The sequence below is a fragment of the Pipra filicauda genome, unplaced genomic scaffold (assembly GCF_003945595.2).
Source record: "Pipra filicauda isolate LSUMZ 115617 unplaced genomic scaffold, ASM394559v2 scaffold423_size595307_pilon, whole genome shotgun sequence".
Lineage (NCBI taxonomy): Eukaryota > Metazoa > Chordata > Aves > Passeriformes > Pipridae > Pipra > Pipra filicauda.
The window spans coordinates 466,591-490,827 of record NW_024104558.1 but is presented as its reverse complement, the minus strand read 5'-3'; the positions used below and the strand labels follow the sequence as shown (position 1 = coordinate 490,827).

At 60.8% G+C, this 24,237-nt stretch overlaps 1 protein-coding gene across 2 annotated transcripts; it reads right to left on the bottom strand.

Annotated features, from left to right (window-relative positions):
- Nucleotides 1-1,472: 1,472 nt before the first annotated feature.
- Nucleotides 1,473-11,050, bottom strand: LOC113982928 (AN1-type zinc finger protein 5-like). Of its 2 annotated transcripts, none has more exons than XM_027711571.2 (7): nt 10,988-11,050; nt 10,348-10,678; nt 9,185-9,350; nt 8,081-8,162; nt 7,089-7,207; nt 5,565-5,675; nt 1,473-3,869 (listed from the first exon to the last, which is right to left on the bottom strand). In XM_027711571.2, the coding sequence occupies exons 3-7, from the start codon at nt 9,333-9,335 to the stop codon at nt 3,721-3,723; spliced, it is 612 nt and encodes a 203-aa protein (XP_027567372.1). In that variant the 5' UTR covers nt 9,336-9,350; nt 10,348-10,678; nt 10,988-11,050; the 3' UTR covers nt 1,473-3,720. The 2 variants fall into 2 exon arrangements, with proteins under 2 accessions (XP_027567372.1, XP_039241557.1); XM_039385623.1 differs by having other exon boundaries at nt 10,646-10,678; nt 10,988-11,029.
- Nucleotides 11,051-24,237: the final 13,187 nt, after the last annotated feature.

The window sequence follows — 24,237 nt, the reverse complement described above, 5'->3', positions numbered from 1 at the left end:
GGGCTTGGGATCTCTCCAGAGAGGGGGAATCCACGCCCTCCCAGGGCTCTGAACACCCTCCATGGGAAGAAGTTCCGCCTCGTGTTGAGGTGGGACTTGTTGTGGTTCAGTTTATGGCCATTGCTGCTCGTCCTGTCGCGCCTCCAAAAAGGGTCTGGCACTGTCCTCAGAGACCCCTTGGATATATCTGTGTGGATTGATGAGATCCCCTCTCAGGTGGGATATTTGTGTAGATATTTGTATGGACCAATGAGATATTTGTGTGGATTGATGAGATCCTCTCAGATGAGATATTTGTGTGGGTATTTGTATGGATTGATGAGATCCCCTCTCAGTCTTCTCCTCTCCAGACTGACCAGGCCCAGCTCCCTCAGCCTTTCCTCATAAGGGAGGTGCTCCAGACCCTTCACCATCTTTGTGGCTCTGCTGGACCCTCTCCAGCAGCTCCTTGTCTTTCTTAAACTGTAGAGCCCAGACACAGCTGTCCAGATGTGCCTCCCCAGGGCCGAGCAGAGGGGCAGGATCCCCTCCCTGACCTGGACACACTCTTCCCAATGCACTCTGGGAATCCCATTGGCCTCCTGGCCCCAGGACACACAGCTGGTTGTGGACAACTCATCCTCCACCAGGACCCCCCAGTCCCTCCCCACAGAGCTGCTCTCCTGCAGGTCACCCCAAACCTGTGCTGGCACGTGGGGTTGTTCCTCCCCAGGAGCAGGACCCTACACTTGCCCCTGTTGACCCTCATTAGGTTTCCCTCTGCTCAATTATCCAGACTATTAATGTCCCACGGAAGGGCAGCTCAGCCCTCATGTGGATCAGCCACTGCCCCAGTTCTGTCTCAGCAAACTGAGGGTCCATTCCACCCCTTCTTCCAGGTCACTGATAAACAAGTTGGACCAGGCTGGGCCCAGAGTTCATGTCTGGGGAACCCCACTGACCACAGGCTCCCAACTGGCTTCTGGATCATCTGGATCAGGACCCCGTGAGCTCTGCCATTCCCCCAGTCCTCCACCCACCTCAATGTCCACTCACCCAGCCCACAATTCCCGAGCTTTCCAACTAGGATGTCACAGGAGACAGTGCCAAAAGTTTGGCTGAGTCCTGGTGCCAAAGGCTGCCCAGATGCCTCTGCATGGACATAGGGAGGGGGGGAGGCGTTTGGGGCCTGTCCCAAACCCCCTTCCCTGTTCCCGCTCCAGCCCCATGAACACAACAGGGGCACCACAGGGGGATCTGGGGGAACTCAGGGCCAGGGGGGAAGAATCCCAGACTTTACAGAGTAGTCAGGGTTGAAAGGGATCTCTGGAGTCCAGCTCCTGGGGGTTGAGATCCCAGGAGTCTGGGTGCTGGGAGTTAGGGATTATCCATAGGGAAACTGAGGCACAGAGCCCCCAGGGCCACCCCAGAGAGCCCAGAGCCAAGTGGGGCCCACACGGAACATCCCTGCCTGTAACAAAGCACCCACAGCATCCAAGCAAACTAGACTGTGTTGTATTTACACTCATGGAGAGGGAGGGAAGAACAGGGAGAAGGTCGGTGGTGGAGAAGCTGGAAGGTGGCTGTGGGCTTTCCCGCCGGATCCATGGGAGCTGCTGCACCTCCCTGGAGCTCGTGGCCCTCGGGAGAACACAAGGCAAGGGCTGGCTGCAATTCCCGCTCCCCCTGAGAGCCATGGATCATCCTCAGCCAAAAGCTCAACCGCAAACCCAGCCCAGGGGTGTCCAGGGGTAACACCTGCGGCCACTGGCATGCTCTGGATGTGATGTCCACGTTATCCAGGAGCAAAAACCTGAGGAAAAGGCTGGCAAGGGGCAGCCTCGCTCCTCTCTGTGCTGGAGGGGGGTTTGCATGAGTTTTGGAGGTCAGGACCCTCCTGGTAACACTGCAGGATGGCAGTGCCCACAGAGCACACACTGCTCTGGCTGGATCACACTGGGAAACCCTACACTCAGGAGGATCCAATCTTGCCGAAGGATCCCCTTGCTGAAGGATCCCTGCCACAACTGCCACGAGAAAGGCAGGAAAACAGCACTTGGAAGGAAGGATTGGCCGTGATCCTCCCCCTGCTGCTCCCTGGGGCTCTGCTCTCCAACACCCAGGCAGACACTTCCCAAGGGTGGCACAGCCAGCTGTGGGGCAGAGTTGCTGCTTGTCCCCTGGGACACATGCAGGGTCCTCTGCTTGTGACACCAGAGCCCCACAGCTGCTTCCCTGCTCCCGGTGTTCCCAGGAAGTCCCCGGGTGTGGAGGTGGCTGTTGCTGTGCCCCAGGAGCTGCTGCCCCGCCTCGTGCTGCATCCCTGAGCCCTGTGTCTTCCCAGCAGCCCCAGAGCCCTCCAGAGGCTCCTTGTGGGCTGATGCCAAGCTGGCATTTGGCTTTCCCTAAACGTGTGCAGTGTGGGCACTCCAGAGCCCTTCGGGTGCTTTTTGGGGTGCTAGAGTCCTCTGAGCGTGTTCACTGCACCCCAAAGCTCCCCCTCTGCCTTCCCTGGCACCCCAGAGCCCTCCCTGAGTCTTCCACCAGTCCAGGGCACTCTCTCAGTGGGCCCAGAGCTCTCCAAGCACCTCTCCCTGCTCCCTGGGGCTCTCCATGGGCGTTTCTGAGCCCCTGCCTGTGCCTCCCCGGGACCCTCCTCGTGACTGTTCCCGTGCCCTGCAGCCCCTCCACGTGCCTTTCCCTGCGCCCAGTTCCCTCTGTGCGGCTTTTGGAGCATGAGGGAGGGAGGAGGAGGCAGGAGAGAGGGCAGCTGGGTGGGCTCCCTGAGCTGCCCCCGGGGGAGGAGGGGACCCCGCTGTCACCTGGGGGCAGGGGCAGGTCCAGAAGCAGAGGTGTGGGGACCTGAGCTTTGTGCACAACCCTGATGAGAGCGACTCGTGTAAGGCAGAAGGCAGGGAGAGCGGAGAGAGGGGAGGGGAGAGAGGGGACACAAACCTCGCTGGGGGAGCGGCCGAGGTTCTCCAGGGGTGTTGGAGCATGGGAGGCTGGAGCAGGGGTGTCCCTGGCTCCCTCCCTGTGGAGAGAGGCACGAGGCAGTGAGCGGAGCCTCTTCCCAAAGGTCCTGCCCTGCCCACGTCACTCCAAGCCACGAAATAACTCCCCTGTGCCAGCCCTGCTGCTCAGTCCCCTCAGGGCTTCTCCAGCACAGGGTGGGGAGGGGGATTTGGGGCGTCAGAACCACGGAATCAACTTTGCTGCATCGGAGCCCAAGCACCTCCCGGGGAGCAGACGGCAGCCTGGCTGCCGGGATCCCCCAGCTCCCGGGATTGCAGGAGGTGGGGCAGAGGGAACAAAGTCCAGAGGCTGCTCAGGGACTCTGGCACCAGTCCTGGGCGGCTCACGGGACTCGGAGCTGCCGGGAAGGGAAAGCCCAGATGCTCACACCACGCAGAGCGCCCGGAGAGAGGCGAGTCCCAAGGTCTTTAGCACTGGAGCAGCGGGGCAGGACGGCCCCTTTTCCTTTGGGAAGCTGGTTGAGAACACATCGGCTGAGCTGTGGCTGTCGGACAGGCAGGAAGGGAGAGGAGGAACACCGACTGACTGCCCAGGAGGTGCGAGGAGCCCCCATGTCCCGGTGCCGGTCCGTGTGCGCTGCCGGAGTCACCCTCGCACCACCGCTGGGGCCGGGAGGAGGAGGGGAGGAGGAGGAGGGAGGCTGGGAGGAAGGGGAGGAGCACCAGGCCGCCCTGCTGGCTGCAGTTCGAGCTGCTCAGACCCCCTTCACAACTTCTGGATCTTCTCGGCGATAACGATGGGGTTTTCCTTGCGGATCTTCTCGGCAGCCTCTGCCTTGTAGTCGTAGGGGCAGGCGTGCATGTCGGAGTACCGGTGGATGGCACAGAACAGGTTCCCGCAGCGGCAGTCGAAGCCTGAGGGCAGGAAGAGCACAAACAAAGCCCCATCAGGCCCCGTCCAGCCGGGCAGGAAGGCGGCAGGGCCCCCCCAGCTCCTTCCTGCCAGGCCAGGAAACGCCACCAATGCACACAGAGGAGGGAGGGGGTCACTGTCCCCCCCAGGCCAAAGGGACTCGGTGTGGGGGAAGAACACGGGTGGCTCTTTGCCTTCCCCTGGCTCAGCAGCTCCTCGTGCTCTGGGCAGCCCCAGCTGTCACAGCTCCCAGAGCAGCTGCTCTCTGTGTTCCCCGGGGACAAGGGACATGCCAGGCACTGCAGTGCCAGATTGCTAATCCAGGCCAGGCTCCCCAGGCAGCCCGAGCTGGAGCTGAGCCCTCGGAGCCAGCCCAGCTCCCCAGGGTCACACAGCAGCATCTGCACTGACCAGCCGTGAGCAGCAGGACAGTCACCACACTGGGATCACTTTCGAGCTATTTGGGCTTCAAAATTCCTAATTTAGTCACTTCACTGGGGGACAATGCTGCTTCCATCAACACAGCACACTGGGAAACTCAGGCAGGGAGCAGGGATGTGCTGCAGGACAGCAGGGAATCGTGCTGGCAGGGAATCCTGCTCTGACCCTTCTCATCTTTCCAACTACAACCCACAAACACCTTGCTCCGAGGTGCCAGTTTACTCCTGTTGGAGAAAACTAATTTTATCCTAAATAATGCCCTGAATACACAGAACTTCTCTGCAAGCTGAATCCTAAAGGAGGAGAGTTCTCACAGTTTGAAGTTCTTAAGGAAACACTCATCCAGGAAAACCATCCTCCCTGCAGATCCAAAGGCTGGGCACAGACTACCCTGCCCAGTTCCAGGTTTATAAACCCACACTGATTCTAGGACAGCACCCTCGGATCTCCAGGCAAGCTCAGGTTCAAACTTCCCAGCCCAGACTGTGCCAAAGCCTCTTGCATCCATGCAAACAGCCAGTCCCTGGCTGCTGGATGCACTACGGGAGCCACAGAGGTGAGTGCTCTGCTGGGCCAGCGTGACCTGCACGGCTCCCGAGTTAACTTTTTCCAGGGAAGCACTAAATGCCAGAGATAACTTAGGGGAATGATGTTTTTATGAACAAACCACAGCCAAATTAATTGCTTCACTTTCCAGGGGCAGTTTTCCCATCGATAGCACTGACACCATCCCCACACCGCCCTCTCCAGCTTTACAGGCTGGATGCCCAGAGCCATCCTGCTCTCAGGAAGCCAACAGTGGAAATCAAGCAGTATTAACAACTGGGGTGAGTCTTGGAGAGGGATTTTCCATTTGGATCCAACTCGTTCCATGTCCCTATTACGAAAGCTTTGCCGCAGACCTGAACAGGAGCCGACTCCGACCCGCTCTGCCTTCGCTCTCCGGCAGCTTTTGCCAAGCAGCAGGACCAACCCGAGAGGTGCTGCTGTGTCCAGTTCTGCAATCCTGCATCCCAAGGCTGCCAGGACCCCGGCAGGGAGTGGGATGTTCCCCAGGCTGCTCCCTCAGCCGGCGCTGCCACGGGTCAGAGCTCTCCTCCCAGCCCCCCGGCAGCACCTCGGCTTGGGGATGGGTTTGTGGGGAACCTCCAGCCACTGCCCCTCTGAACCACCAGAGCACGAACAGAGCCGCCCCCAGGGCTCTCACACCACACTGCTGAGGCCACAGCCAGGTTTGCCCGGGGCCAGGGACTCACCAGTCAGCCCGATCTTCTTCCGGCAGGTGAAGCAGCGATTCTTCTTGGGTTTGGGTTTCTCCGCAGCGGCCTTGCCCTCAGCTGTGTTCTGGGATATCTCAAGCAGGGTACCTGAAACAGAGGCAAGAGTTTTGCTGCCCTTCTTGATAAAACCAAGCATTTGTTTTACTGCAGGAGGTGCTCGAGGCTCTAACTAATTTCTGGGCCTCTGCCAGACCCTCTGTGTGCACATTGCCCTGGCTGACAGACCCCAGACTGGGAGATCTGCCTCGTTCCACGGAGATCTTACACCTCACACAGCCTCATGTTTTCTATTTCAAATGCCTTAAATCCAAGGCTGGAGTGGCCACTGGACAGTCACTACAGCTCAGCTGCTGTACAGCAACACAACTGTCAGCTGAGCCCACAGATAATCTTTGCAGGGAAAAAAAAACCAGTTAACCCCTTGTAAGTACTACTAATTATTTTTGCTGTCTCTTATGTAAGTGTTCCCCATATGTAGGTCTCAGAATGCTTTACACAGATATCCATCACTGCCTCTAATCTACCAAAGGGAAAACTGAGCTCTGAAAGCCAGATTGTTAAAGGTCACTGATGCTTAGCAGGATTTCCTCCAGTACCTAAGCAGGTTAGAGAAGTCAACAGGAGGGAGGAGCTCTGGCTGCAAACAGATACACACCTGCAGTGCAGGCTGCTCTGAGGAGACAAAACAGTCAGAGACAGCTTTGTGGAGCTGACCCTAAACAGCTTCCTAAAAACCACAGAGTCAGAAGAAAGGGGCAGGCTCTCCCAAGCCTGTTTCCCCACACAGTCTCTCACCTCGCTGTTGTAAATTGTCTCCTGGGCTTGCAGGCCAGGGATTACCAAACCCAAAATGCACAGTCATGTGCAGTGACTAGAGCCAGTTTTTTTAGCAACTAACAGCTCCTGGGATTTTTTTTAGCTTTCAGTACAAGCTGTCAGCTGAACCAAAGGAGGGTGTCTCTGCAGAATCACCTGGTTATGGCATCAGCTGGAGGATGTACCGCTGGGCAGTGCCCCCTGTGCCCCCCAGTCCCTTCGGGGGGGAAACACCCCCTCGAGGGACAGGTACCCCCACCACAGGGGTGACACCAACCAGGCCCCGCTGTGTTGGCACTGTCACAAACAGGTCCCCTCTCTCCCAGAACTCTGGTGGATCCCTGTCCCTCCCTCCCTCCGAGCTGGCAGGGGAGTGCTGCCAGCGACAGGCCGTGGGCCGCTCCGGGCTCGCTGCCATTCCCCGGGAGAGGCGTCATGGAAGATTATCCTCCTGCCAGCGACGCCGGGGCTGGCAGCTCCTCAGCCCTCAGCCCACAGAGCCACCTCTATCAGCCTGCCCTGGGGCACAGCATTTGCTCTCCTGTCTCCCAGAGGAGCTGTCTCCTCCTCAGCTCTCTCTCCAGGTGTGTGAGGGGACGCCTGTCCCCTGGGGTCAGTGGCCAGCGCTGCTCAAACCAGCTCTGAGATTTGTGTCACTCGCACTTGTGCAAAGGCCAAACCGACCTGATGAGGAAGGTGCTGATGAGGCTTCTTCTGTCTTGCTGAACTCCTCTGTCTCAGTGCTGGTTTCCTCTCTGGATATGCTCATGGCCGTCATCTGATGGGTCACAGGAGTCTGAGCACTGGGAGCATTTGCGGCGAACGAACAAAGAGCAAACACAAGGGTTTTCCTTTGATGAACAGTTATGTGGGAGAGACCTCCAGCCCATAAAGTTAATTTCCTTATATTCAGAAGTAGGTCAGGAGTACAGCAGACCTGAGATTTGGGATTGCCCTAGAGATCTGGGATCAAAGTTCTTTACAGGTATACATGGAATGAACCTGTGATGATTTCAGTTTCCTTTTGTACCCAATTATATCTCACAGCCAAGGCTACAGCTCCAAACAAGTCCAGGAACAGGGCAACAGAGTTATGAGTCAGGACTGTAACGTGACAGAGCTCAGTGCAGCTCTAACATCCTTCCCATCCAACGTGCCCGAGATCTCTAATCCTGCTGTCACAGCTTCCAGACTGGGTCACCAGCAGGTGCTTTCACTTGAAATCCTGAAATATCCCGAGCTGGAAGGGACCAGGTTCATCATCAAGTTCAACTCCTGGTTCTGCACAGGACAATCCCAAAAATCCCACCACTAAGGACTGAGTAGAAACGGAACAGCTGAACACAGGCAGTGACAGAGCAGCTGCACTGGCTAAGGACTGAGTAGAAACGGAACAGCTGAACACAGGCAGTGACAGAGCAACTGCACTGGCTCCAAGAGAAGCAAGATACCACTTGATTCACTGCCAACCCCCTGGCACCTCACTCTACACATCATCATCATCATCATCTTCATCAGGGGCATCTCAGTCTTCCAGATAAACCAGGGTCACAGTGAGGAGTTTGACCCAGCCCATTTACCCCTTGGCCATGTGACAGGTGACACCCTGTCCCCCGTGGGCCAGAGCTGGATTTTAGCAGGGCTGTAGATCCCCTGCCCCCAGACTATGCCCCTACCTTGCTTTTGCATCCTCAGGTGTGGAGTCTCCCTCTGCAATTGCTTCAGAAGCCATGGGGCTGCTGCTGGGACCACTGGGAGCTACGAGACAAGACCAGTCTTGGTAAAGCCTTTGAAAAACGCCAGCAAGTTCCTCGTGTGCTCGACAGCCAAGGGGAAAGCAGGAGAAGTGTTCAGCAGTCCTTAAGCTCCTGCTCCCTCCTGGAGCTGGGAGAGCACACCCCAGCTGGGATCATTCCCATATCTCTATTCCTACACCCTCCCCTCCGAATTTGTGCCCAGGTCTCTGTGGGGGTAACACATCAGGGCAGTCTGGACCTTGAACCAACATCACTCTGCAGCTTCTCTTAGGTGCAAGAACCAGATCCTCTCCCAGCTTCAGCAGACACAGGTTGGTTTGTGTCAGCTGAGGGTCTAAGAAAACTCTCTGCCAGGAAAAGCCGTGTTCCTGATGCATATTTTGGGGGGGGGGTAACTCAAGGAAAGCCACGATTGCACTCAGGAACAAACTGTGGAAGAGCTCTGGGAAGAATTTCTCACTGTGCAAAGCCTGTTCATGGAGCATCTGCACGAACTCCCAGCAACAAAAACCCACAACCCTGCTCACAATGGAGAGAGCATCTTCCTTCTGCTCCCAGCTCTGGGATGTACCAGGAAACAAACTTTTTAGGACATGGATTTTGGTTGTCAACACTGTTAAGGTAAGAAAATTATACAAACCAAGTAGGCCCAGTTCTTCCCAAATAAAATGTCATTGTGGGGATGTATGGGGTTCCCAGCAGTCAGCACATAACTCAGGGAGCAGGGAACAGCTAAAACTGGGGTCACCGTTAGCACAGGTGAAGTTTTACAGTTTACTGGAAGGGGCTGACTGGGAGAGGGCTTCACAAACTGGTGGGACCAGAAAGGAAACAACTGCCCCCCTTACAGGAAACACAAGTGCTCAAGGGTCCTTGATTTAGAGCCTTGGGTCTCCATGGAAAGGGACAGACATGGCTTTTCTAGGAGGGGGTGAACCTGCTGGTGGCCAGTAGCAGTTGCTGAACAGCGTTTGCATCTAAATCCCCATTTTAAGGCAGATTTCTCAGGAAAAAACCCTCTACCTGGGGGGCTTATCCGGTCACTGCTCTGCTGCCTCTGCAGGAACTCCTTGTAGCACACGGAGCACATCCCGTTGGTCCGGGGGCTGCCATAGAACCCGCAGCCCGTGGTGCACAGCAGGGGCACCTGGGTCTGGTTCGTCTCCTGAGCCATCCTCGCCCCTCCAAGCTGCAACCAGGAATAAAACCGGGACAGCTGTGAGGGCCATTGTTCGCTGCAGCTGCTCAGGAAGGAGCACAAAGGATCCCGAGAGAGCCCGGTTCCTGCACGTGCACACAGCACAACCCCAGGCCCTCCAGCACAGGGCACTCGGGGCTCCCAAAACCCCTGTCCTGGGGCCCTGGGCCACCCAGAGCTGCCAGGAGCTGCCCAGAGCCAGCCTGGAAAGCCCGACAGGAACTGGCTCCTGGTTCTCCCTCCTGCCCCACGAGGCTCCCGAAATTCCTGGGGACAGACAAGCACATCAGACCTGACCAATCCCCTCTCCATCAGCACAAGAAGTGCCACCATAGCACTGCTAACGACCCTGGGAGCACCCACACGGAGCTGCCCCTCAAACTCCCAGTCAGTCACATTTTGGGTTTCATTTCGAGCCTGTCTCAGTTTTTTAATTCTCGGGAGGATGACGCAAGCGATGCAAAAAGAACCCACTGACATACGTGGGTAAGGGGAACGTGAGCGTGGTTAGGCTGGAAATAAGGATGAGGCTTTCTTTCCAGCAGCAAGATGTGATTCAGGAACACCTTCCCAAGGAACAGCTGACACAGTGAAACCTAATTTTAAATTTAATAATAATTCCTCTCTGGATCGCGCACAACCCCAGGAACTCGCCCCTTCCAGCCACACACGATGGAGCATTTACAGGGCCAAACCCACCGCAGGGCTCCAAATGAGAACCATGAGGAGCAAACAAAAACCACACACCATCCCAATGCGTGTGTGGACAACGTGGCTGTGGCCGGTCCGGCTGTGACACAGGACAGGGGGGGAGGATGTGAACAGGACCAGCTCGGGCACAAAGCGCTGGCACCGCGAGCCCCCAGCAGCGCTGCCTTTGTGGGCGCACAAAGTCCCTGCCACCTCCCAGCCACTTCCTTCCCCGCTCCTACAAAACTCGCTCCCTTTACTCCGAGGGGAATAAACAAGAGGAACGCGAAATCATTACCCTGCCAGGAGCGCTCCCGTGGGATGGACCCGCACCAGCCCCGGTCGGGCTCAGCTGGGGACGGGGGGTCTCCGCTGCGCTCCCGGGGGTCCCTCGCCGAGCTCAGAGCGGCGCTGCCATCCCAGCACCGGGATCACAACCGGCCTCTCCTCGGGCAGCCCGGGCGGATCCTCGGGGGGTCCCGGGTGGATCCTCGGGGGGTCCCGGGGTGGATCCTGGGGGGGTTCCCGGGGTGGATCCTGGGGGGGGGTTCCCGGGGTGGATCCCTCGGGGGTCCCCGGCTGCCACACGGACAAACCTTTCAGGAGGAGCCGCTGCCGATGGCGCGTCCCTGCGGAGAGAGCAGGGCCCGGCGCTCAGCGCTCCCCGAGCGCCGCTCGGCCCAGCCGGGCGGGACGGCGCGGCCGAACCCCCAGGAGCCGCTGAACCCCCCCTGTGCCCGGGCAGGACCGGCCGGGACAGCCGGGACCCCCCGCCCGGCCTTGACGACCCTCCCGTCCGCCCCGCTCCGCTGGGCCCCGGCTCGGCCCCCCCGCCCGGCCCGGCCCGGCCCGGCCCGCGGCGCCACTCGAGGCCGCGGCTCCGCGGCCTGCGCGGAGCGGGAGCCCCGGGCGGGCCCCGCCGGCCCGGCCCCACTCACCGGCGGCCGAGGAGGAGCGCGGGCGGCCCCGGCCCCGCGCCGGGCCGGCCCCGGGAGGCTCAGGCGGGCGGCGGGCACGGAGCGCTGCCGGGAAACATGGCGGGCGCGGGCCCCGAGCGCCTCCCCCGGGGAGGGCCCGGGACGGGGGGGACGGGACGGGGGTGTGGGGGCACGGGGGGCGACCCCCGAGCGGGGACGGGGGCAGGGGGGACCGGCTGTAGGGGAGGGGGCTGAGACACCCCCGGCTGTAGGGGCTGGGGTACAGGGGAGGGGGTGCAGCTGTGCCCCGGCTGTAGGGGAGGGGGCTGGGGTACCCCCGGGTGTAAGGACTGCCATGCAGAGGAGGAGGATGGGGTACCCCCCCGGGTACAGGGGAGGGGGTGTAGGTGTGACAGGGTATAGGGGAGGGGGCTCAGACACCCCCTGGGTATAGGGGAGGGGGCAGGGGTATAGATGTGCCCCAGCTATAGGGGAGGGGGCTGTGACACCCTCAGCTATAGGGACTGGGATATAGGGGAGCAGGATTGGTGTACACCCCAGGGTAAAGGGGAGGAGGTGTGGGTGTGACAGGATATAGGGGAGGGGGATCAGACACCCCCCTTGGGTACAGGGGCTGGGGTCCCCCAGTGTGTTGACCGAATGTTGGGGAGGGGGATGAGACGATTCTCCAAGCGGATGAGGGTTATCAAGGGGAGCGGGTATAGATAGTGCCCCACAGGTGTAGGGGCGGGCGCTGGTGTTTTACCCCCGGGTGTTTGGTAAGGGACTGGGGGTAGTGGAGGAGGGATGGAACCCCCTGGTAAAGGGGAGGGTTGTGTAGGTGCAGTGTAATAGGGAGGGGGCTTAGATCACCACCTTTTGGGTTTAGGGAATGGGGTAAACCTGGGTATAGGGAATGGTGTGTAAGGAAGGGGGCTGGGACAACCCTGGCTGTAGGGGCTGCAGTATAGGTGTGCCGGAATCCGGGGAAGGGGGCTGTGACACCCCCAGCTATAAGGGCAGGGGTAGAGGTGTTCCCTGGCTATAGGGAAGGGGGCTGTGACCCCCTTGGCTATAAGGGCAGGGGTATAGGTGTGACCCCACTGGCTATAGGGGCAAGGCTATAGGTGTATCCTGGCTACAGGGTCTGTGATGGACACCCCCCCAAGCTATAGAAGCTGGAGTATAGGTGTGTCCCAGCTATAGGGGAAGGGGCTGTGACCCCCTTGGCTATAGGGGCAGGGGTATAGGTGTGTTCCAGCTATAGGGGGAGGGGCTGTGACCCCCTTGGCTATAGGGGCAGGGGTATAGGTGTGTCCCAGCTATAGGGGAAGGGCTGAGACACCCTCCCCCCTCCCCCTCGTGAGTATATGGGGTGGGACACAGCCAGACTCCCCTATAGAGAGGGGTCTGGGAGCCCCCGCTGCGGGGTCTGGGTCACAGTCAAACCCAGGCTGTAGGGAGCGGGCCGAAACCCCCCACCCCCCAAGCTATAGGGGCTGGGACACATATTCCATGGATGTAGGAGCTGGGACACATATTCCATGGATGTAGGGCCTGGGACACATATTCCATGGCTGTAGGAGCTGGGACACATATTCCATGGCTGTAGGGCCTGGGACACAGATATTCCGTGGCTGTAGGGGCTGGGACACATATTCCATGGCTGTAGGGGCTGGGACACATATTCCATGGCTGTAGGGGCTGGGACACAGATATTCCATGGCTGTAGGGACTGGGATGCTGGGGGGCTCCAGCTGTGGGGTGAAGGACTGGGGACACGGCTGTAGCTGCTGGGGGAGAGGGTGGGCAGCTCTGCCCCCTCCCCACCCCCAGGGACAGGACGCAGCTGTAGGACAGGGACTGGGACCCCCCAGCTCTCCCCATCCATAGGGGATGGGTGGGATTTTCCAGGGCTCTCCGGCTGGAAGGGATTCCTGGATACAAAGTGTTCCTGCCGCTCTTCCCCAAGGCCTGGATGATGGGGGGTTGTTCAGTCAAAGCTTTGCTCGGGGGCTGTCGTGACCCGGGGCAGACGCCGCGGGAGAAAAGGCCCGCTGCCGGCTGTGCCGGGGCTGGGGAACATCCAGGAGGAAAAACTCCCGGGAAGCCACCGCCAGGAGCTCTGCTTGGGGGGTCTCTGCCATCTCCCTCCCCGGGGGGCTACAAAGAGCTTTGGGTGTGAGCCCGGAGCCCGGGCGGGCTGGGACGCGGGGCTCAGCTCTGGTTTGAGGGGCTCGGCTCGGCTCTGGGGGGGCCTGGGGGAGCCCCTGGCAGCGCAAAGGTCCCGGCGGGGACGGGTCGGGTTGTTTTCCGTGGGGTCCCACCGCGGGCACCCCCAGGCCGTGGCCACCAGGTGGCACCAGGAACCCAGGGATGGTGGGCACAGGAACCCAGGGATGGTGGGCACAGGAACCCCGGGATGGTGGGCACAGGAACCCATGGGATGGTGGGCACAGATACCCCTGGATAGTGGGCACAGGAACCCAGGGATGGTGGGCACAGGAACCCACAGATGGTGGGCACAGGAACCCATGGGATGGTGGGCACAGATACCCACGGATGGTGGGCACAGGAACCCATGGGATGGTGGGCACAGGAACCCCGGGATGGTGGGCACAGGTACCTGGGGAAGGTGAGCACAGGTACCACGGATGGTGGGCACAGGAACCCAGGGATGGTGGGCACAGGTACCATGGATGGTGGGCACAGGAACCCATGGGATGGTGGGCACAGGTACCCCTGGATGGTGGACACAGGTACCTGGGGAAGGTGGGCACAGGTACCACGGATGGTAGGCACAGGAACCCAGGGATGGTGGGCACAGATACCCATGGATGGTGGGCACAGGAACCCTGGATGGTGGGCACAGGAACCCACGGATGGTGGGCACAGGTACCCCAGGATGGTGGGCACAGGAACCCCGGGATGGTGGGCACAGGAACCCAGGGATGGTGGGCACAGGTACCCCGGGATAGTGGGCACAGGAACCCCGGGATGGTGGGCACACAGGTACCCAGGGAAGGTGGGCATGGGTACCGGGGATGGTGGGCACAGGAACCCATGGGATGGTGGGCACACGGGTACCCATGCACTTGCACCCCACAGCCCTCCTGCCACGTACCCTGCACCCTCCTGGCATCCCTCCCCCACTGCCAGCCCCATCTCCAGCCGGCCCTGCAGAGCAGAGGGGTCCTTGGACCCCACTTGGCCAAAGGGGGTCACTCAGCTCAGGAGGGTCCTGTGGCTCTCAGGGGTCCCTTGGCAGGGCCCTGGGGCTGCCAGCACCAGCCCGATGAGCTCTCCATGCCCCCTCCAGTGCTGCCCCCCTGCTCCCCAGGCCCTGCAGCTGTGGGGTCAGGGCACCTCTCTGGGGGCAGAGCCCCACAGCCCCGGCTGGGCAGGTGGAGCACGGGGGCTGCTCCTGGAGGGCGGTTGCGAGGGGACAGGGAGGTCCCGGACCTCGAGGGCTCCGAGATCCCCCCCGTGGCTGGGGCAGCGCGGCAGGAGCGGGGGACAGGGAGGACAGAGCAGGGCGGGCAGCGCAGCAGGATTTTAAAACACATCTTCCCGTGGCGCTCCGGCGTCGTTTTCAGAGCCAAAGCCGGAGGGAGCTCGTGGCCGACGCAGCCTGGGTTTGTCCTTGCCCCTCTGCGATGTCCCCTCGCCCCCAGACCCGCCGGTCCCCCACCGCTGTCGCTCTCACGGCACCGGGACGTGCTGCTGGAGCACCGTGTCCGTCTGTCCTCGAGCCGAGGGAGCGGAGAGAGGCGCTGCCTCCCTCCCCGTCGGCATCAGCCCCCTCGGAAGCCTCTCCCCCGGCCGGGTTATCTAATGGCTGTGGCAGAGCCTTTAAATGTCACCCACTGCAGAGAGCGCGGCGGCGAGCGGGAGGGGAGGGCAGCGCGGGTGACACAGGATGGGAGAAACAGGAGCAAAACAGTATCGATTTCCAGCCAATTATCACTGTTATCAAAGCGGCGCAATTACAGGATGAGGCCGCACTGCCGAGGACCCGCCTGCCCCTGTGAGGCGAGGCACGGGCTGAGCACGCACGGACACAGAGAGAGACAGACACACGGACAGAGGCACAGAGACACACACAGACACAGACACACAGACACAAACACACAGACACACACACATAGATACACACACACAAACACACACAGACACACACAGACACACACACAGAGACACACACACAGACACACAGACAGAGACAGACACACGGACAGAGGCACAGAGACACACACATAGACACACACACATAGACACAGACACACACAGAGAGACACAGAGAGACACAGACACACACACATAGACACACACAGACACACAGACACACACACACATAGACACACACAGACAGACACACAGACAAACAGAGACACACACACACAGACACACAGACAAACAGAGACACACACACACAGACACACAGACAAACAGAGACACACACACACAGACACATAGACAAACAGAGACACACACAGACACACACACAGACACAGACACAGACACACAGACACACACAGACACATAGACAAACACAGAGACACACACAGACACGCACAGACACACACACAGACACAGACACAGAGACACAGACAGACACACAGACACAGAGACACACAGAGACAGACACAGACACACACAGACACAGACACGCACAGACACACAGACAGAGACGCACACACACGCACTCACACAGACACACAGACACACACAGACACACACACACAGATGCACAGAGACAGACAGACACACACAGACGCACAGACACACAGTCACACACACATACACAGTCTCACACAGACACACAGACACACTCACACACAGACACTCTCACACACACTCTCCACGCAGGGTCCTGAGCCCAGCCCAGCCTGTTTTCCCCGCCGTTAATCCCCCCGCCCGCTCCGCTGCCTCGCTTTCCGCGCAGCCAAGATGTGCCTCCATCTGGCCCTGGCTGAGCCCGGGGAGGGTGCAGGGCGCTGGGGACGGCTGGCAAAGCACTGCCCGCGACTCCTGCCCGACAGGGGGACGGAGCCGCAGGAACTTGGCTCGTTTCTCATCCTCAGGGTCCTCTAAAATGTTTTGTCTCCACGTGCCCATCCCTCCTTCTCCCTGCTCCTCCCTCCTGCCCCAGTGCACAGGGACTGGCTCTGACCCCGCTGCACCCCCGGGGCTCTCCCAGGTTGCCAGCTGGGCACTTCCCTTACAGCTGTTTGGCTTCTTACACTCTACAGCTCCCAGTGACACTAAATACATCCCTGTCACTTGGTTTGTCCAGCTGGAGCAGAGGAGACTGAGGGGAGACTCCTCGGGGGCTGCAGCTCCTGCCGAGGGGAGGCGGAGGGGCAGGGACTGAGCTCTGCTCTGGGACCAGGGACAGGACCCAGGGAAGGGCTGGAGCTGTGCCAGGGGGGTTGGGATGGATCTCAGGGAAAGGTTCTTCCCCCACAGGGTGCTGGGGCACTGCCCAGGCTCCCCAGGGCAGTGGGCACGGCCCCAAGGCTGCCAGAGCTCCAGGAGCGTTTGGACAACGCTCTGAGGGACAGGGGGGGATTGTTGGGGTGTCTGTGCAGGGCCAGGGGTTGGACTGGATGATCCTTGTGTGTCCCTCCCGCTCAGCACATTCCAGGATTCTGTGATTCTATGATCCCATGACTGGTGGGTGGTGTTTGGGAGCACCCAAGAGGCCAGCGGGGACCAGACCCACAGCCCAAAATTTGGCCCAGGGCAATAACATGGACTCCCCATGGGCCCCACACTGTGCCACAGCACAGGGATCTGCTGAGGCCCTGGCACAGGTTTCCCAGAGCAGCTGTGGCTGCCCCATCCCTGGAAGTGTCCAAGGCCAGGCTGGACAGGGCTTGGAGCAACCTGGGCTAGTGGAAGGTGTCCCTGTCCGTGGCAGAGGGTGGGACTGGATGGGCTTTAAGGTCCCTTCCAACCCAAACCATTTTGGGATTCTACAAGTACCCGTAGGTGGCATCGAGCTGTGGCAGTGTGGTTCCAGCATGGGGAGGATCAAACACCTCCATGTCCAGAAGCAAATCCAAATCCAGGGTCAATCCCTGGTTGAGCAGACCCCAAATCCTTCCCTTCCTGGCCTGGAGCCTCGTCCCCAAGGGCTGTGCTCCCCACACCCATGGCACAGCTCGAGGGCAGTGCCTCCAGCACCACCTCCAGAGATGCCCCACAAACAGCCAGGAAGGCAGGAGAACGTCTGGGCTGTGGTCACATTGCCTTGAGAACTGGCCAAGTTGCCCTTGGGAGGGAATTTGTGTGGGACACCACAGAGGCTGATGACAGCAGGAGCCCTGTGCTCCTCACCTGGCCTTGGCCACGCTCCTCTGCAGCTCAGGAGCCCTGTGCCAGCTCTGAGCATCGCCCCTTCCCCAGGGAATGAGCGGGGCCTGGGCCCTGACACCCTGCCCGGGCACTGGCCATCACCCCTCCCTCTCCCTGGATCCCAGCCCTGCTCTGCCCCCCCTTGCACAGCTAACACATTAACCCAGTGCTGCGCCGGCCCCGCTCCTGCCTGACACACATCCGGGCAGCAGAGAGGGGTAGGGGGGCAGCAAATCCTTTTAAAAGGCTCAGTGGGTTAGAAACCCCCTTGCAATTACCACCTTCTCCTTGTCTGACACACACAAAGGACTCTCCGGGGCGCTGGGCATGTTCCTGACAAACCCAGCGCGGCCGCGGGAGCCGGGAGGGAAGGACGGACGCAGGAGCCTTTTCAGACACCGCTATTTGGTTGCAAACTGCTTAATTTCCTGAACAAAATGATATTTTTGTTGTTGTTGTTGTTTTGATGGGAAGGACAGCACTTTTTTGGCATGGTACAATCCCGGGGCTATTCATCCGTCGCCACAGCAACGAGCTCCATCAATGGCCATCCGAGATTGCGGGTGATTAGAGACAACGTGTAAAAGGTGGAAGACGCTGGGCACCTTGCAAACCTCATCTTCCCAAATGACTTGAATTATCCTCATTATTTCTCCCCGGCCAATTCTCTCCCCAGTCCGCGGGAGACGTCGCTGTTATATAAACACGGGAAGAGCCAAGTTATGAGAGCGGGCGGATGAGAAGGGAACAATCCCTTCTGGGGGGGACTGACCTGGAAAGCTCCTGACATGGAGGATGAAACCCTTGGGGTGCTCAGGGAGCTCTTCCTGCGCCTGGAAGGGCCGCAGAGCAGTGGGGCCACGCTGCTGTGGGGCAGTGGGGAGCATGGCCAAGATTGGGGTGGGGTGACCACGACCTCTGCTTGTCCCCAGTGCTGCAGGACCCCACACCCTCCTCCAGCTCTGCCCTGGGCTGTGCTGCTCCATCCCACGGGCACGACGAGGAGCTCTGAGTCCGTTTGCTTTTGGAGCACTTCAGCCCATCACAACCACCTGTTCTGGGGGTAAAGCAGAGAGAAGCAGGTCACTGGAGCCTGGCAGAGGTGTGACACGTCCCGGCTGAGGGGCTCCCCGAGGTGGCAGTCCTGGAACGTGGCAGCCCTGAAACTTTAATGCCCCCCTGCAATATTCACGGTGCTTCTGAAGGCGAGAATGGCACAGAGCAGCCTGAATATTTCATGGGTGGCTCTGCACTGCGATTTTGGGGAGGGTTTCCTCCACCGCCACTACATTCCCACCCTGCCATGGAGCCTGAGCCATCATGGGTGGAAAAATGGTGATGACATCCCAATCTGCAGCCAAAGAGTCCCACAAAAATAACCCAGGGGTGTTTCGGCTCCTGGCCAAGCTGGGAGGAGAGGTCGTGTCCTTCTGGGCATGTCTCTGCTCCAGGGGGATCAGAAGACCCCAGGGGACAGGCTGGGGGTCTCCAGGGTGACCCCCCCAAACTGGCTTTGGTGGATGTCCCACCCCGTGGGTCCCAAAGCACCATGTGGGGGCCTGGAGTGCCCACCCTGGGCTGGGCTCTGCTGGGGTCATTACAAGGACAGCAGCTGTCCCCAGTCCTGCCCTCACTGGTCATTACAGGGCAGTCCCCTCGCTGGAGGGGACTTTGCCAGGGCCATGTGGTGGCACAGGAGGTGACGGCCACAGGGGTGGCTGGGATCCAGCTCAGCTCTCTGTCGGGACATCCCCACCGTGAGCCAGGTGCTCACAACCAGTGTCACACAGGATCCTGATCCAAATCAAGCCAGCCCAGGAGGGCACGAGGTCCCCAGACCCCCGGTGACACGGCAGTAGGGAGGTGGTGCTGAGAACACTCTGCTCCAGTGCAGCCCCGCTCCTGGAGCCCTCCCTGAGCAGCTCCCTGCCTGTCCTCCAGCAGCTCTGGGGGGCTGCTCGGGGCAGGGGCTGCCTCTGAAGCCCCCTTAGCAGGAGCCCTGCGGGCAGCAGAGCCCCCCTTGCTGGGGACAGGGCTCCAGTGATGCCCTGGAGCCTCCCCCTCTGCCCGGGCAGAGCCCAGCATGGTGCCCGTCCCTGCCTCACTCTGTGCCTCAGTTTCCCCCCGTACCCTGGGGGCGAGCCCAGCCCTCCCCCGGCCATTTTCCAGGGCCACAGGCAAGAGAACGGGACATCAGTGGGCTCCTGAGCTCCACCCAGGGACAGACCCCAGCCCTGGGCAGCTGATGGGAAGGGCAGGAGGAGGCTGGGTGTGGGTGCTCCCCCCAGGCTCAGCACCCGGCAGGATCAGCTTTGCTTCCCTCCTGGAAGGATGCCGGGACCTGCCCTTGGAGCAGGGGACCAAGGACTGCTGTCACCTCCCCTGGATGGCTCCCAGGGAGCAGGGACACGAGGGACAGCTCTGCCCTGGTGTGGGAAGGTGGCTGTCCCTGAGGCAGGGGGTGGTCCTGCAGGGTGGGACCCTCTGCTGTGTGTTGACCCCCCGTTTCTCTGCTGCTGAAGCCACTGTTGCTGTCCCCCAGCGCTGCACATGATGTGAGGTGCTGGCACCTCTGACCTGGGACATTTGTTCCCTTCAGGGGTCCGTGTGCTGGCTCCTGGACTGGGCTCATGCTCCTGACATCAGACCCCACCATCCCAGGTCCTCCTGCTCAGAGATCCTGCCCACCCCCAGCTCCCTGGGCTCCTGTTTGGGTCCCATCTGCTCCCCAGCAGCCCCAGCGCCCCAGGGCAGGGGGGGAACGGCTGAAACCACAACAGGCTGTTTGCAGGGAGCCACGGCTCTGATCAGGCTTGATTGGAGCCAATAATTAACAACAGGAGAGGAGATCAATGAGGGAAGCAGCTGCGCTGCAGCCAGGGCTGGGAACTGGGCTGGGGACTGGGCTGGGGACTGGGATGGGGACTGGGATGGGAACTGGGCTGGGAACTGGGCTGGGGACTGGGATGGGGACTGGGATGGGGACTGGGATGGGAACTGGGCGGGGACTGGATGGGAACTGGGCTGGGGACTGGGCTGGGGACTGGGCTGGGGACTGGGCTGGGGACTGGGCTGGGGACTGGGCTGGGGACTGGGCTGGGGACTGAGTTGGGGACTGGGCTGGGGACTGGGATGGTGACTGAGTTGGGGACTGGGATGGTGACCGAGTCAGGGACTGGCCTGGGGACTGGGCTGAGGCCAGTGCAGCCTGGCTCTGACACCCCCTGGCACCGCAATGCCAGGTCTCTACTCCCATCCTACATTCCCAGAGGAGGAGGATGGGAGACTCACCTTCAAGGGCTCAGCCAGGCCCCACAGGGAACCAGCCCACCAGCAGGCTGGGGGTGACAACGGGCAGAGGGAACCCCCCTCATCCCGCAGACCCCCCGGGCCACGCGCGCGTGTGACGGAGCCGCGGCCGCCGCCGCAGGGCCGGGGAGCTCCAGGGGTGGGAGAAGGAGTTAATTCCTACACCGAAAAGCTCTTTGCCGGCCTCCCGTCTCTAATGGAAGAGTCATGTCGGATTAGCGGGCGGGCGCGCGAGGCGCCGAGCGAGCGCCCTGCCAGCGGCGCCCGGCCCCGGGGACGGCGGCCCAGCCATGCGGAATGGCAGATCTGGGCCACTGTGCCAGCGCCGCGGGGAGCCCGTCCCGCACAGCCCCGCACAGCCCCGCACCGGGGGTGCCCGGCGATGCCTTCCCCCTGCTCCCGCCCGGCCCGGGGTTCGGGGGGAAGGACGCCCCGGCCCCGCGCTCCCGCCGCGACCCCACAGCCGAGCGGTGCCCGGGCGATGGAAAAGTGGGTCAGGCACATCGGACACCGTGTGTTCCTCCTCCCCTTCCGCGCTCCTTATCGCAGCCCCGACGGTAAATAAACCAGCCCGTCTCCCCAGCAACCCAGGCGGGCGCCGGGCCGGGCCGGGAGCGGAGTCCAAGGTGAGCCGTGGTGGCGGCCATGGGAGCCAGCCCGGCCATGCCAGGGCATGAACGGGAACCCCCGGCCCCTGGGCACGGCCTGGCAGCCAGGAAGCACCATCCTGGGCTGTGGTGGGGTGGGAATGCCGGGGAAAGGCCCGTCTTGGTGTGATGCTGCCTCTGCAAAGGGCACTGAGTCCCCCCAGGTCACTCACTTGTTCTGGCAGAGCCCAAGATGGGAAAACTCTAGAAAATGGGAATATTTTCCACCAAGAGGCACAGGGAGGTGTTTGAGGCACCTTGTGTCCGAGCTGGGCTCCCTTGGGATCTGTCAGCAGGAGCATCCCTGACCCACTGACCCCTAAAAATGGGGCATCCCGGAGGGACCCCACCCTGTGCCCTCCCACAGAGCATCCCCCTCCACAGGTAACCCCAGCGGCTCCCCCGGGGCAGGGCTGGGCCACCACCACCCCCCTCCAGCTGCTTAAATCAAGCAGAGCCCTTTGTTTTCTGCTTTCATATTATTTAATTGTCCTCTCCTCACTTGCACTGCAGGGGCAGTGGCTAAGCCCAGGGCTCTGCTAAGCCGGGATCGTATTAAAAGAACAGAGAGGAAGAGAGTTTCTGGTGCTAAGCTGCTTGTGGTAACAAAGATGGATTTAAGGAAACTGCTCCCATAGCGATATTATTGCCCAAAAGCACCCAGCCCAGGGGAAGGCAGCTGGGGATGCAGGGAAAGGCCCTGGGATGGTTCCTATTGGGGTGCACTGGCACCAGCACCGGCACTGCAGGGCTGGGAGGGTCTCGTGTGGGGCCACCCATGGGGTCTCAGCCAGGGCTGGGACCCATAACCAGAGCCGAGACCCTCAGCCAGGGCTGGGAGCGGCCCCTCAGTGCTGGGCAGGGTGGGTGGCTCACCTGGGCTTTGGCTGCATTAAAAGCTAAGTCCTCCAGCACGGCTTTTTCCAGAGCAGCAGCCAAAAAGGTGCTTACAGGGCCAAGGTGGGAGCCTGCCAAGCCCTAATTAGGGCCGCTCAGCGGTGCCGGCGCTAATCCCAACCTTTCGCCTCTGGGGACCGGGGTTTAACCACAGCCAGGGATGAGAGTGCTGGGCTTGGGCTGTCCTGTGAGAGGGGAAAAACCTCCCTTCCCTCCCCAAACTGTGGCAGGCCAAGAGCTGCCGAGCCTCCCCATCCCATCAGTGCTCGACATCCCCAAAAAGCGGGATGTGGAGTGGCCGGAGCCCGGGCTCGGGGAGAAGCCGGAGCAGCCCCCCGGGCACTCTCCTCTCCCTGCTCTTTCTCTCGCCTTCTCTCTGCATTAACATGTTAACTTTGGCCAAGAGCTTTTCCCACTGACCTACTGATCTTTCCTATTTCAGTCCCTGGCATTAAGGGATTTCTGGGATTAACTTGCACTAAAGCCTCCAGATCAGCTCTGGAACAGGACACCCAGGTGTGGGCACACTGGGCAGCCCAGGGCACTGATGGCACGAGGAGGGAGCCCTGAGGTGCCCCACGGCTCCAGCACTGCTGGGTGGGTGCAGCACCTCACGCTTGAGAAACTCGGGTGCTGTCGGCTCCTGCTTCTCCCATTCCCAGGGTTTTGGACCTGCTGTGGTCAGGGCTGAGCACCCCCACGGCCATGGGGAGGGCTGGCACTGCCCAAAGGCCCCAGGGATGGATGGGTGCCCTGAGGACCACCCTGCACCCCACACCCAGCCCGTGAGAGGCTGTCCCAGCTGCAGGGATGTGCTCAAGGGGCTGTGCAGCTTCCAAACCCCTTTCCCAGGAAGCAGCTGGTTCCCATGGCAGAGCCAGAGTGAGACCCTCTACAGCACTGTCCTCCTGCCACCACTGCCATCCCAGTCAAGCCCTGCGTGGGGGATGCTCCTGGCACCCTCACAGCTCCTCTGCCCCCAGCTCAGCCCCCAACGGGCACCTGCCTGCACCCCCCGTCCTCTGCCTGTCCCACAGGGTGACACCCCAGTGCCACCAGTCCCCAGAGCCTCACTGTCGGTGGCAAGGATGGCTCTGGTGACAACCTTGGTGGCCCTGAACCAGGGGCTATTTTTTGGCAGTATTTTCACAATATTCTAGCTCGGGGGCAAAATAAAATCTCAAAACATCCCCTTCTCACCCCAGTTTGGGGGCTCCCCTCAAAGGCAGGCTGCTTTTCTGCCCAGAAGGACACCTTCAGGGAGTCCCCATCCCACATCCCTGCCCCAGCCCCGGGGACTGTGTCCCTGCCGTGTGCCCTGGGACCCCCGTGGTCGCCGCCGGGCGCAGGAGAAGCGGCATCACATGAAACTCAGCAATTTTGTGTCTGGGAAGTTCAAAAAGATGGAGGCAAAGGAGGGACTGGGGGGGGTGTAGGAACAACCCGGCTTTGAAGGTGCCTGGAGATTAACTCAAGGCCATGGTTGAGGCTCGGAGACTTTTACAGCAAAACCTCATTAAGGCGGGAGCGGGGGAGACGGGGGGAGCCAGGAAATCTTCTAAGCAGGAGGAAAAATGTTTGATTCAGCAGAAACAAGTGGGAAAAAAGCCCCCTCGAGTCCCCCCACTCCGCTTTTATGTGTCCCGGGGGGATCGGGGCGGAATATGAAATCTGCCCCTTTCCTCTTTCCTGTTTATCTCCTAATTACGACGCTGGAGATTCGGCAGCGCCGGCGGTGCCCGGGCCGGGGCCGGGCGGGGGCTGCGCTGCCCGAGCCGGGGGCGGGTGCCGGGGGGAACTGCCTGGGGAGCCCCCCTGCACCCCCCGCCACCGGGCTGAGCCCCCGGGGCAGCGGGGAGGGGGGCGGGACCCTCCTCCAAGTGCCGTTATCCGGGAATCATTTGTGTGATGAGGTGTGAGGGCTCTGCAGCCTGGAAAGGGAGACGCTGCCTTTGTCCCCCACCCCCGGGGAGCCGGTGGGGCGAGCAGGGAGGTGGGATCGGCGGGGGGCGAGGGCAGCCAGGGAAGGAACCTCCCGGGGCAGGTGCTGCAGCCCCC

Excerpts from the sequence above, each read along its gene's own strand:
- LOC113982928 (XM_027711571.2), bottom strand. The coding sequence starts at position 9,335 with ATGGCTCAGGAGACGAACCAGACCCAGGTGCCCCTGCTGTGCACCACG. Across the intron at positions 8,163-9,184 it reads TGACCGGATAAGCCCCCCAG|CTCCCAGTGGTCCCAGCAGC; the intron begins GTAGAGGGTTTT and ends CTTGTCTCGTAG. Across the intron at positions 5,676-7,088 it reads ATCAGCACCTTCCTCATCAG|GTACCCTGCTTGAGATATCC; the intron begins GTCGGTTTGGCC and ends CCTCTGTTTCAG.